At 35.0% G+C, this 14,410-nt stretch overlaps 1 protein-coding gene across 2 annotated transcripts; it reads right to left on the bottom strand.

Annotated features, from left to right (window-relative positions):
- Positions 1–751: 751 nt before the first annotated feature.
- LOC149820200 (Cytochrome b561/ferric reductase transmembrane with DOMON related domain-containing protein) lies at positions 752–14,198 on the bottom strand. 2 transcript variants are annotated; one of them, XM_089982849.1, is made up of 4 exons: positions 13,540–14,198; positions 10,763–11,159; positions 8,685–8,968; positions 752–1,032 (listed from the first exon to the last, which is right to left on the bottom strand). In XM_089982849.1, exons 1-4 carry the CDS (start codon positions 13,720–13,722, stop codon positions 1,003–1,005), a joined length of 894 nt encoding a protein of 297 aa, XP_089838975.1. In that variant the 5' UTR covers positions 13,723–14,198; the 3' UTR covers positions 752–1,002. The 2 variants fall into 2 exon arrangements, with proteins under 2 accessions (XP_089838975.1, XP_089838974.1); XM_089982848.1 differs by having other exon boundaries at positions 752–1,225; positions 13,540–14,118.
- Positions 14,199–14,410: the final 212 nt, after the last annotated feature.

Here is a 14,410-nt window from a genome sequence, read left to right as displayed (position 1 = left end):
AAGAAATTCATATTCGAAACAAGAGTAAGAGGATAAGAGTGCAAGAAGGGATGGAGTCTCAAAGAGAGCAAGAAAACTTTATTCAAAATGAAACCCAAAAGAAGAGATACAATACAGGGGGGTCGACCCTCTTGGGCTCAGTACAAGACATTTTGTTGACCCCATAACTGCCTGAAAATTTACAATATTACCCCTAATAAAAAACGATACGTACAAAAGAGAGAACAAGAGAGGCAGTACAGAAGACAAGTAATACATATTATACAGAAACATATTACAGTATTCAACATTTCACAAGAATGGAAATTGACAGAGCTTTTGTCATGGGAATTAGTATTTGGGTTTCAATTATAGGACCAAGTCGGGCGTACTTCTTTGGCTGGTTGTGTTTCATGGTATCTTTCAAATGTGTGGAGTTTTTCTTGTAGCTGAAGGTCTTGAGCAATATTCATGGAGACTCAAATCGATAGAGAATCCTTGAAAGGGATGTGCTTCTGCTGGCTAACGTTTCCACTGATTTGGAAATACCCGACACAAAGACACTTTGTGATTTATGGGTTTCATGCATTTTTTTGCAAACCACTTTTTAAGTCTACAATTTCATTTTATAGAAGGTTAGATTGTAAGGTAGAGATTAAGCTCTCGCTGCATGAGAAAAATCCAGAAAGTAAGCCCTCGCACCACATGATACATAGAGCGTTTTTTAATGATTATATGTCATGTCTAAGTTGACCATAGTAAGATGGAAAAGAAAAGAGAAACAGGGACGACAGCTCTTCTCATTTCACAAAAGAAACTCAAGCTACATAATAGTTATTGAAAACCAAAGCAGGAACACTGTTGAAAAAGGATAAAAGAAAAACAAACGTCTGTACTTTGTATGTCACATACTGTGGGTACATCAAAATTTACATTGGCAAATAAATAAACAGTCAATGAAGTGTCAAACCTAGACTGGACGCATTTGAGGAGTTGGAGAACTGGCTGACTTCTTGAATCGTCTTATCCATAGGAATAACTCCAGAATAGCAACTGTGAGTAATAAAAAGGCAAGGTTAAATCCATATCCAATTTTCCAATTTTTTCCTGGCTTTCCAGCACGAATTCCAAGAATAATATTGACAGCAGCAAGGACGAGTGCAATCCTTCCAACCCAATGATGATACCAGTTCCAGTATTTCCGGATTTTAGCATCTTTGTGTGGCCGTAAGAATAATGCCATTACCTGAAGATGCAGCTTAAGTTAATAAACTTCTGAAAGGAACAATTCAACTTGGATTATTCCTTATCCAGAAAATACCAAAATTTGGAAACAGACTACAAAGTTCCCATTGGCAAAATGAAAGAGTAAGCAGGTACAGTTTGTGCTTTGCAATCCAATTTTGTCAATGTGATCAAGAAAAGTGCCTATTAAAATGATAACCTGGGTAGTTGGCCTACCATTTCCAACCTTGGCCTATTGACGGTTGGACAGTACTAAAAGATCGCCTAATAAATAATATCACATCTTATTGTTCGTTTCCACAAAGAATACGTACAATATATGGCATGGCTCTTTGGGATAAAATATTGCAAGCAAATGAATGAAGAATTAAGACATGCTTGCATACAAGTAGAAAATGGATTCATGACTTGCTCAAGCCATTCAATGAGTTTATAAGTTTCCAACTATGGTTGTGGTTATATCCATCCAGATAGATCATTACACAGGATATTTAATGACCTTATCAGAATTGATTTGAAAAACTAGTTGAAAAGATTTCCATTTAGGGAAATATTATCTAGGTCCTAGGCAGTTGACTCATACCATCCAATGCCCAGTAGACACCTTTGTTAAAATATAGTTATATATTTGTGAATATATATATATATATATATAATTGCATATATTGATGTAATAAGAAATACCCATCAGAGGTATTTTGATCTTTTTGTTTGTAATAGGGTCTGTCCATTAGGGACAGATTTGTATTTTCTTTTATTTTTTTATTTTTTTATTTTTTTATTTTTGTCTTTATGATATTGTGTAAGGCCTCTATGGTCTTTTGACCATAGAAATGTTGGGACATCCCATGGCTATAATTATAGCCGTCGGGAGCTCCCAACGTCTCTATTGGAAGCTCCCAGGGGCCTCCTACTTGTATATATAGAGGGGGTTATCCTCCCTCTATACAAGACTTAATGATTTTCTTAAGCATTTTAGTCAATACAAGACTTATTTTTTTATTGTTTGTGCTCTCTTGATTGGCCATTAGTAGCCATAGTATGCACTTTTGTACTTGTTTGTGTTTGTGTTGGCTTTTGTCCTTTGGATTGTCATTTAATGGACTTGTATTTATGCTTAAGCACTTTGTTTTTGTATTTTCGCTTGTTTTATTACATGGTATCAGAGCTTCTTAGGTTCCTAGAGCTCGTAAGGTGTTGCTTGTGGTAATCAAGGGAACATGTGCTCGTGATTGAAGGGATCATGTTTATTTTTCTTTCTCTCTATCTACCTCTCTCTCTCTTTCTTTCTCCTCTTGTTCATCATGGAGCATGAATCAAAAGTTGAACTCTCTTTCAAGCTTAATGGAACCAATTATACGATGTGATCCGTCGCCATTGAGAATCACATCAAAGGAAAGAAGCTTTGGGGATATGTGATGAGCACCACTTCCGAACCTATTCTAAAGCTCACCAAACTTTAAGAATGCATAGAGAAAGCTCTTAAAGGAGAAGATCGCACCAAGGCCATCTATGGCCATCAAAACAAGGTAGAGAATTGGGAAACCATATTAAAAATTTAGTTTGATTCATGAACAATGCCGACATCAACATTGCCAAATTTAGAAAGGCAAATGAGACTTGGTTTCTCATGAAGGATATGTATACCAAAAAAGATCTTGCAAGAAAAAATTAGAACCACTAAACAAGGGGACATGGTTGCCTGAAATTATTTTAATGTCTTGTCCCCTTTGAGATGAGTTAGCACTTCTTGAACCTAAATGAGTTGCTGCCGTGGATGTGAAACTTAGGCGAGAGCAAATGAAAAAAGAATACTTTTTCCATTTTTTACATGGTCTATTTTCAAAATTCGAAAAAGTGAGGTCTTCTCCTTTCTATAGATCCTCTGTTATGCCTCTTGAAAAGACCCTTGCCAAAATATGCCAAGATGATACTCGTCTTGGCATGACTACAAAAAGAGGAGATGAAGCATTGACCGTGGCTAGGCCCGATAACAATATGAGAACATACAAACCTCTACATTTTGGGAGGCAAAAGTATAATCGTGAATCATGTAAAATCATTTTCCACTATTGTAATAAATGGGGCATATTAAACCGGCATGTCCCAAACTCAACAAAAAGGTAACTTATGTTGGAGAATCCACGTCCAAGAATAATAAAGATACAAATGGAGAAGATCTTAAAATTTTCATTAGTCAACTAACAGAGGCACTCCAACAATTCCTCAAGACATCTTCAACTATAGGTGCCACTATTTTTTTATCATCTCCTTCAAGTATGTACTCTTGGATTCTTGATTTCCGAGTCTCCTTTCATATGACTCCACATGAAAGTGTTCTTTCTAATGTATGCATTAACTCAAAATTACCTCGTGCTTCGACCACCGATGAAACATCTTTAAAAATCAACAATATTGAAACTTTAGACTTTCAAAAAAAAATGGTTACAAAAGTTAAGAGTTATTTCAAAATTGGAATTAGATCTTTTTTCTGTTTCCCAAATTTCTGGCCATGGATGTAAAATCTCCTTATTTAAAGGTTGCTCTGTGCAGGATCTCCAGTCAGAGAAGCTGATTAAGTAAGGACATAGGAAAGAAAATCTTTACTTTATGGATTTTTCATCTCTTTTATCCAAATATTTTTGTAATTATATTCAAGATAAAGATATTGTAACTTGGCATAAAAGACTTATAAATCCAAGCTTATCTAAGATGTATATTTTCCCTTTTGCAAAATTTTTTTTAAATAAAAAAGATATTGTTTGCAAAGATTGCATTCTTGAGAAAATAAAATCAATTCTTTTTTTCAAATAGAACCTTTATTTCTAAAAAAACCTTGATTTATTGCATTTGTATGTATGAGGCCCATCCCCAGTTATGTCAAAGGGTGTCTATTCGTATTATGTTATATTTATTGATGACTTTACTAGATATGTATGGATTTACTCTCTAAATTTCAAATCGGATGTTTTCTCATGTTTTAAATAATTTCATATGATTATTAAAAATTAATTTCAAAGTAATATTTCTATACTTAAGTCTGATTCAAGTGGAGAATATATGTGAAAAATTTTCCAAAATTATTTAAACCAAAAAAAATTTGTCATCAAAGATCTTGTCATAGGACTTCTCAACAAAATGGGTTGGCAAAAATAAAGCATAGAAATATCATAGAAACTGCAAGAACCTTATTTATTTCTAAAGATATTCCTAAAAAATGTTGGGCCAAAGTTGTCCTGACTTCAATCTATTTAATAAATAGAATGTCTTTGTCCTCTTTGCAAAATATTTCTCCATTCGAAAAATTATTTAATACAACACCTGATTACATATTTTTGGTTGCAAAAGTTTTGTTCTTAGTCATATAAATGATAAATTGTCTCCAAAAGCTATTGAATGTGCTTTTGTTGGGTATGGTGAAACTCAAAAAGAGTATAGGTGTTTTGATCTTAAACGTGATAAACTATATGTTTCTAAAGATGTAACTTTCTTGGAAAGTGAAAATGGTTTTGATAAAAAAGATAAGAGGAAGTAAACTATAGTTTCTTGTTTGATCTTTTGCCAAAAGAAGAACATGGATCCTATTAATCAAATGATTATGAGATAAATCATGATGGTAATTCTATTTGTGATAACTCTTTAGATAATGATGTTGATAATGAACATCATCATGTTGGTAACAATTTAGAGTCATCTCTTAATAATGATAATGTTGTTGAAAATTCCTCTAATGATATGGATGTCTATACCCGGCGTGATCAAAGTGATTAACCTTGTGCTTATGAAAGGTACTCACAAGGTCTACCCATAGAAGAGTCAACATATAGGAGATTCAACTGAGTCTTTTTTCCAAACTATAGAGCTTGTTTAATAGCATTTCACTTATCATAAACCATCACATTACAATGAAGCTAAAAAATATTCACATTGGATTGAAGTCATGAACATAGAACTAGATGTCCTTCGTAAGGCCCACACTTGGAAAATAGTTAGCCTTGTGAAAATGTCTACAAAGAGACAATACGCATACAAGCACAAATACTTTGCACGAAGGCACTCTCACAACACTTGAACAAAATACGCAAAAAAGGATAAATGTAGCAAACATGCACTAAGGCATGTATTTCATAAAATAGCAAATGCTTGAGACTCTCAAGCTTATTTTACAACAAGGGGGAATACCCCTATTTATACAAGAACAAAGGGGCGCAAAGGGGGGCTCCCCAAAGGAGCCGTTGGGGAGCCCCCAACGGTCACAATTGTGACCGTTGGGGGGCCCCCAACGACTCTATTGGGGGGACCCCCAATGCACCTTTTATAAAATAAAAAGAAAAAATAAAAATTAAAGAAAGATTTACAAAAAATAAAAAAGGAAATACAGCGTATTCCAAATGGAATATGTGGAAAATGTGAAATGATAGGAATACCCTTTTTGGGTAAAAGAGAAAAAGGGGAAAATATATAAATATATATACTTATATATAGAGATACGTATACATATAATATATGTATACGTATCTCTATGTATATAAGTATATATATTTATACTTACAATAATGTTTTCGAGTATACATTTTGACAAGCCTACCATTAGGAAAGAAACCCATAGGATCTAAATGAGTATTTAAGGTCAAAACTAAAAGTGATGGTTCTCTTGAAAGATACGAAGCTAGGTTAGTTGCCGAAGGGTACGTTAAAAACTATGAGATTGATTACGAGGAAACCTTTGCACCGGTAGCAAGAATGACTAGTGTAAGAACTTTAATAGTCATTGTCTCCATTCAAAAGTGACCCATTTACCAGTTAAATGTTAAAAACACCTTTCTTAATGAAAAAGTTTACATGGATCTTCCACTGAGGTTTGACATTAATAAAGGAAAAACTCTTAAACTAAAAAAGTCTTTGTATGGTCTTAAACAAAACCCTAAGGCTTGATATGATAAATTCGATGTTATGATTAGTTTGGGTTATAGTTCTTATTATACTGACACTGCTCTTTTTGTCAAGAATACAGGTACTAACATCGTTATTCTTCTACTACATGTAGATGATATGATAATTACAGGAAATGACAAAAAAGGAGTTGATGAAATTAAAACTATCTTAAAGAAAAAATTTGATATGTTTGATCTAGGTTTTTTGAGATATTTTTTAAGTATTGAAGTTGCGCACTCACCTAGAGAGTATATCTTATCCCAAATGAAACTTGTTGTTGATATTTGTGATAAGTAGAGAATTTGTGATTATAAGGTGGAGTCTCCTGAAGTTGTCAATGTGAAACTCATACTAGAAGATGAAACTTTGCTTGAAAATCCTACTCCTTACAGACAACTGATTGGATCACTCACCTACTTATCTATCAACAAACCAGATATAGCTCATGTTATTTATGTAGCAAGTCAATTTCAGCATGCCCAACCACTGTGCACATGACTGCAGTATTAAGGATTGTTAGATACATTAAAAACTTCATCACTAAAGAGTTTTTCTTATCCTCATCTTTGTCTTTAGATTTACTTGCTTATACTAATGCAGATTGGGGAAGAAATTTTTTTGGATATGCAAAAAGCAACAAAAAGTTTCATTATCCACTATTGAAGATGAGTAATGCACAATGACTGCGAGAACCATGTAACTTGTATGGCTAAGGAATCTTATCAGAGATATATGTGTAAACATCTTCAATCCTTCGAAGATGTATTGCAACAACAAAAGTACAATTTATATTACAAGCAATCATACATTCCATGAACGAACAAATCACATTGAGATGGACTGTCATTATGTATGAGATAAATACCTGAGAGGGACTATCGAGTTGATGTATGTTACTTATGAGTATCAACTTGCAGACTTCTTCACTAAAGTTTTTCCAGCACCTCGATTCTTCTTTCTCCTTAACAAACTTTTAGTGATCACACCGTAAGTTTGAGGGAGGGTGTTAATATATATATATATTAACGTAATAAGCAAAACCCGTAAGAGGTATTTTAGCCTTTTTTGTCTATGTAACATGGTTTGTCCATTAGGAACAGATTTGTATTTTCTTGTATTCTTTATTTTTCTTATTTTTGTATTTATGATATTGTAAGGGCTTTATGGTCTTTTGACCATAGAGACATTGGGAGCATCCCAACGGCTGTAATTATAGCTGCTGGGAGCTCCCAATGGCCTCCTACTTGTACATATAGAGGGGTTTATCACCCTCTCTAGTTAATGATTTTCTTAAGCATTTTAGTCAATAAAATATATTTTTTTATTGTTTGTGCTTTCTTGATTGGCCATTAGTAGCCATTGTGTGCACTTTTGTAATTGTTTGTGCTTGTCTTACCTTTTTCCCTTTGTATTGTCCCTCGGTAGACTTGTATTTGTCCTTAAACACTTTGTTTTTGTATTTCCGATTGTTTCATTACAACCTTCACTAGTTCACTTATGTATAAGCAGATATTAGTGATTTGTTGTTCATGGACCAACTTATGTCCCTTAAAACAACACGTTTTCTCTAATAATATTTTGGAAAGTAACCCCACTAAGATTTAGTATTGTGTGTGACTGTGCAGTTTGCAAATCCTCAACCTTAAATGCCACAAAGGTCTCAAGCCAGAGCAATCTTATGACAGTTATTCAACCTTTCAGGGATTTTCTCCATCAAATGCATCATTAACAATCAGTGGATGTACAAAAGTCATTCCTTGTCATATCCACTAGACTTCAGTTCCAATTTGAGACGTACTATACCACACAGAAATGCCTTCGTTTTCTGATCATGGAATTGAAGCTGCATAAACTACTGTACATTTTACACTTTTTTTATTCTGCACAAACGTGACATACATTTGCATGTATATTCTCTGCTTATTTCAAAGATGACAAATTGCATGGATTTATTCTTAATTAAATAATTATTTTCCTTTTTTTCTTTAGCCAATGGAAAATCATAGAATAATACTTCCAAACAGATTTTTAGCACTCCAAGATTGTTCTGAAATAAATGCTGTCAAATTTTATGAAAACACGACAAGTCAAGAACCCACATGTAAAAGAAGAGGAATAACATGCAATAAACCATGGAAAACATACAATTACAAAAAGGTACCATCAAAGTTAGAATACCACTTTACAAGTAAAGGAAAATTACACGTTATAAACAATAAAATCAATGATGAACCAGAAAACTTGAGAAATCACTTATATAGTTATATTCACAAAAACCAAAAAGATCAAGCTCCTCACAGAAGATCAGTGGACCAAATGACCTACATGTCTTGGTCCTAGCATTCTTCATCAATAGGAAAGTACAGGGTGGCAATAATGAGTAAAACAAGCAAGCCAAACAACTAGGTGGAGAAAAGATGTTTGTGAGAGAACTGAACTACCAAAAGGAAGGACATTAACAGTCAGAGTTACAAAGTGACCAATATACATGCCAAATAATGTCAAAAAAAGACAATATCACAAACCTGAAGAACAGAAAGCACAAAGATGAAGATTCCGATGCCTCTATGTGCTGGAATATTGACCTTCAACTTCCCATACAGCAAGCCACCAGCTACCACAGCTGCCAGCCCAATGCTAAATCCCAAAGATTGAATTACAGCATGAAGGTAATACCACGTTGGGTTCCACTGTCTGCAATGTCGTGCAACTATGGCTCCTACAGGAAGAAGCACACCCCACCCAAGTATAGCCAAAATTCCATGGCTCTTCTTTAGCTGGCTAGGGTAAGAAGATGCAGATAAGGTACCTGTAGAACAATGATTTTGAGAATTAATGCATGTCCAGAATAAAAGATTTCTAAGGTCAAGGACATATAAGACTAAGCACATAGAGTATAACATAACAAATGCAATTCAACATTTAGTCATTATAATGCATCTTTAATTACTGGTTATTTGGTATTATAGGGGAAATCCCACATATATCAGAACATTTTGGGTGCACAGAGAGAGAGAGAGAGAGATTCTGCTGATCAACTTGATTGCCAAATGGTCATAAAAGTTAATGATATTAAGTTATACCCTTTAATTAATTTGTTATTGCTTAGTTATTACAATACCAATTCATCATACACCAATCAAAGAATAAATTTAGTGAAGAAAAGTTGAGGAAACAATAGATAAGTGACGCTGACTATATCTCACTGGTTAGTTAATATGATAATAGAATCTCTCTCTCTCTCTCTCTCTCTCTCTCTCTCTCTCTCTCTCTCTCTCTCTCTCTCTCTCTCTCTCTCTCTCCACCTGTCCTAACCAGTTTGAATATGGAGCTGCATGGACTTTTCTTTTTCTTGCATGGACCATTTCAAAAAGTCAGCTTCAGGTGTTTTTTGCTTAATCCAATTCTATAGGCATGGTTATTTTTTCTTGTTTACTAGAAACATGTTTTAGATCAAATATTTTTTATGAAAAAGACTCAAATTTTCAATGAGAAGATCTGGTGTAATGCAGGCCATTGATTTTTGTTCTTTGAAAACCTATCTGAATGTAAGAAATTCCTAATCCAATAGATGTTTCCACTAAATAAATTACAGAGATGATATTTGTAAGGCTTGGTTTAGAAAACGTGCAATAAAACATAAAAGAAACTAAAATGGTCCATGCCAGTACATGCTCAAATTGGAGAGCAATTACTATTGTGTGTGTGTGTGTCTGCATGCATGTCTTTGTCTGTGTGTGTGTGTGTCTGCATGCATGTCTTTGTCTGTTTGTGTGTGTGTGTGTCTGCATGCATGTCTTTGTATGTTTGCGCGTGTGCGTGAACGTGTGCTTGTGCATGAGTTTGATATATTATTGCTTCACATGGAAAGCCATACAACAAAAACAAATTATCTCAGGACAAAGCTTTCCAATTATTTAATTAAATACCTTTTTTAAGGATATTGAGATAGGCTAAAAGATATATTGCTGATGGATATATTTCATATTTTTGAAATATAGAGAATGGCTTTCTTCTTTGGCTTAATTCTTTGATTAATTTACATGGCTACCCCTGGTCTTTTAAGCAATATTAAGGACAATGCCCATGGCATTGAGTCAATTGGTAGATGTATCTGTTTCCTTTTCCAGGAGGTGTCAGTCATGAGACTATGAAAGACAATTGTCCATGCCATATGTCGCCTCCCTTTTTGTGGAAACATAGGGATGCCTCATGATGTTTTAGGACATTTACTGATACAATTTCTAAAGTCTAAGGGAATGTAGACATTTTCCTAATGGTAAGAAACTATTCCAAGGCATAGCCAACTTTTTTTTTTATTAACTATAAGAGTTTTGTTGTTTCACATAATAAAATGGGCAGAGCTTTTGTTAGCAGTTTGTACTTTAAACTGCTTTACACAGACACATATATAACATTACCAAGCGTTAATTGTAGCCAATATGTATGTGAATACAAAGAATTCAAAGTGGACTTTTCAAAGAATAAGTGTGACAGAACATTACAAGGAAGCATAAAAACAAAGATCGTCAGCCCAAAATTTCATATGCAATATCTCCATTCTTAGATGCATTTTATCAACTCATCAAGAAAAGTAACTAACCTGCAGAGAAGTCCAATGTGATGGAAATTTTATCAGAATGTTGAGTCAATTGGTTTTGAATAGGAGTATCACTCCCCACAGCGAGTAGGAGGTTTTTTCTCGCAACAGGAGTGGAAAAAATCAATTGAAATGTTAAATATATATTGGTTCCTTGCAAAACAACGGCTGGTGCAATAGCAGTGAATTGTAGCTCTCCCTGACCAGCAACAACTTGTGAACTACTTTGGCCACCAAGGTAAAATTTCTGGATGTTTGCTTTACTTTGTGAATCCAACCAACCGACCACTGCGCTAGAACCAACCATCATTCCGTCCTTGGAGAATCCCATGCCTACCCATCCACTTGTATATTGAGCTGATAGTACAATGTTCAAAATATTGCCTTCAACCAGAGAATACTACACCACCCACAGAAAATAGTTGGATGAGTTCTGGACTATCAACTCATGCTAGAAAGATTTATTGATAACAGCACAGAAAGAATTATTGCTCACGAATACATAAGAACTAATTTGAAGTTTGAATCTGAAAAAAGAATTAAATTATCAAGGATTCCGACAAAGACATAAGAAGCTAGAACCAAATCAGTTACTTCATAAAAAGAGAACTAGAACAAAGTGATAAGCCCTAGTAGATTCATATAGATTAAACAGACAAGATGTAATCTAGTGTTTAAGAAGTGGGTAAGTACTCTATATGGACAATGAAGAATACAAATGCGGAGCAATTATATGGTTACCCAAATAAGACTCGAATGACAGGTCTTCATCATTTCATGCTGCCAGTTTACAAAATATTAACAGTAAAGATGAAGATATTTTGGGAGTTATGTGGGGACTTAGTTTTTGCAAACCAACAGCTGGGTCAAGAAATCATTACCCATGAATTATATATATTGAAAAAACTGCCATTACAAGTAATAACATTGAAGGTTTCCTGGTCAAACAAGGCAAAGATATAAAAAAAAGGTAAATTAATTGAAATGTAATAATGTTAGACTTGTGTGAAGAAGAGGGAAGAAGACGGTCAATATATGTAGAAATCAAGTCAGTTGAGGCAACAAAAAAAAACCTAGAAAAAAGAAACACTGATTTTGATAGCATAAACAATTCAAAGAAACCATATGGCAATTAATAACACCTACTACAACATCAGGGCAAGTCTAATCTCAATTTTGATATCCATTTAGCATCAATTTTTAGTTCAAAGTAGTTATCTTTTTCTTGGCTAGGCTATAATTTTAGTTATTCCTCTCTCATAGAAACAAGAAAAATCACAAAAAAAAGTTGTCTTCAACCTGCATGTCGCATAAACCATAAAGCAGATCATAAGAAAGATTATGACCAGCCAGAGAAAACAAAGGCACCTAAGAAAATAACAGATAAAAGGAGGCCCTGGAAGGCTGGAAGTGCCACATGCAGTTGATGGCATGTTAAAGTATACATGACAAACCTTCTCGCATTCTCTCAAGACAAACATCCATATATTTGACTAGGGTTTGCTATTATACAGAAAAATATATAACATTGTGATTGGTTTCACCATTGTCTCCATCTAAGAATGGATGGTATCATGGTGGTCATCAAAAGGGGAGTTCGTCAAAAATTAACAAGCCCATGGAAGATTGTAGAGTAGCCCAGAATGTGTGTAGGTAAGGCATCAACAGTCTGTCAATATTATATAGAAATCTAAAAAAGGATACACACGGAGGATGAGTTTGGATGTTTGATTCACCAAAGAGGAGAATCCTTCTGCAAGGAAAAACATCTACCTTGAGGGAGAGGAAAAGAAAAAGAAAGATACTATCTTGCTTAGATCATCCATATCTCATTTTGCTCCTCAATCATGTACAACTGCATGTATATATTACATATGAAACATGTAAAAATTACTTTAAAAAATGTAATATGTTTGATATAAATTCAGGTAGGCAAAATCGAACAGATCTTAGACATATCTGCAGATGACCACCCAATCTAATGCGTCACTCAAATTCTAAAACGTGAATTTCACGCTTCAGATTCCTTTTCATGCTTGCTGAATATTACAAGTAAAAATGGTTATACGATCACTTTTACTCCAACATCTTGAATGTTTTTTTGGTATTTCTCTATTATCTCGCTATTTTAACCAAAATATATCCATCTGATCAATGTATAGGTAAAACAGAAAGACCCTCAACCCTAAAACAGTAGAATCTGTGTGTGTGTGTGTCTCAAAACTAAATTAGTGTCTCTGTGAATTTCAATACATTGTTAGTTCACTTTTTCGGGTTTAGAACTCGTTAACAGATATAAAAGTAGTGGTTGAAAAAGATAAGGCTCAATTAACAGGATAACACAAATGAAAGATCGCCATAACATAAATCCGTCAACCAATCTCGTCATCCAATAGGCTAGAGAAACAAATAAATCCTTAGAATTCAGGTTTTTCTCCTGCCTATGACCTTCAATTCTATCACATGATGCTGATTCTTTCTTTTTCTTTTTTCAGTGAAAGAAAAAATGTATTGACCAAAAGGCCTTATCTTGTGAGAGACGCAAAACAAAAGGCTAGCAATTAGTCTTGAGAAAGAAAACATGAGGCCAAAGCCTCCAGTTTCAAATAATGATCTACAAAGACCGCAACTGAATGAGTCACTTAGTATCGATGTTTAACATCTCTACTTCGCTTGTCCTTGACTTCCGTGTTTTCCTCGAACTCTCAGGCACAAGCTTAATAGGAGGAAGAGATGAACGTCATGATGCGGATTCACTACAAAGGTAAAGTATTACTCACACCAAGAGTGAAGGAATTCCAAACGGGTCGGCAAGTCCACCCAGAGGAATTGAGCGATGGAGCAATCACGTTGATATCCCAACCACAATTACTCGTCTGTGCCTCGACCACCGCCGCCGAAAACAGAACAAAAGCAATAAACCCAGCATAAAAAGCAAGAGAAACACCTTCAAATCTCCTCATTTCCCCTCTGTTGGAACCCAATTTACCTTGAACCAACCAACCAAGGGCTCCAGTCACCTAACAGCCCCCCGGAAAACCACCAATTCCAGCGCCGGAAACCCAGATATTCTGGGTTTGGGGAGAATGCAAGAAAATTGGAAGCACAGGAACCAGAAAATCTGGGGTTTTCTCAATGAAATTAGCAATTTCTCCTCATTGGGAAGGAGAAAAAGAGGAGGTTGCAAATTGGGGTGTCCAGAAAAGTAGGGTTTATGGCTCCGGTTGGTGGCTCTCTCGATCTCTTCAATATGAAGCGTTTCCAAGATGATGATGACGATAACGAAATCGTCAACCACCACCAACCACCATCTCTCTCTCTCACGGAAGCACCAGACTAACGAAAACGGCGAGTTGACATCTCTCCCATTTTTATATTCTTTCATGTTTGGTGGGAGAGCTTTTCTCTCTCTCTCTCTCTCCGTTATTTTGAATTTCTGGTATGATTTAGGTGCAGTTTTGGTGGGAAGAGGCGGTTACCGATGCAGCAGCAGAGATAAAAAATGAAACGCCCTCCTCTTTCTCTCTCTTCCCAAGCTTTATTTCTCAAGAAGTTCCGTCCCAATGCGGGATTTCGAGGGAAGCAGATCAGGTCATGCGAACATGAGCTTTTTTTGCTCATGCCAACAATCGTGGCCGTCCGTTTTGTATT

The sequence above is a fragment of the Nuphar pumila genome, chromosome 12 (assembly GCF_984573655.1).
Source record: "Nuphar pumila chromosome 12, dmNupPumi1.hap1.1, whole genome shotgun sequence".
NCBI lineage: Eukaryota > Viridiplantae > Streptophyta > Magnoliopsida > Nymphaeales > Nymphaeaceae > Nuphar > Nuphar pumila.
Note: the sequence above shows the minus strand (reverse complement) of the source record. Positions and strands in the feature narration are given on the sequence as shown.

What these genes read in the sequence shown, in the direction of transcription:
- LOC149820200 (XM_089982848.1), bottom strand. Translation starts at nt 13,722, where the DNA reads ATGAGGAGATTTGAAGGTGTTTCTCTTGCTTTTTATGCTGGGTTTATT. An exon ending in GGAATTCCTTCACTCTTGGT is followed by an intron (nt 11,160 to 13,539) that starts GTGAGTAATACT and finishes TGGGTGGTGTAG; the next exon opens with TATTCTCTGGTTGAAGGCAA. An exon ending in TTGTGCTTTCTGTTCTTCAG is followed by an intron (nt 1,226 to 8,684) that starts GTTTGTGATATT and finishes CTGCATCTTCAG; the next exon opens with GTAATGGCATTATTCTTACG.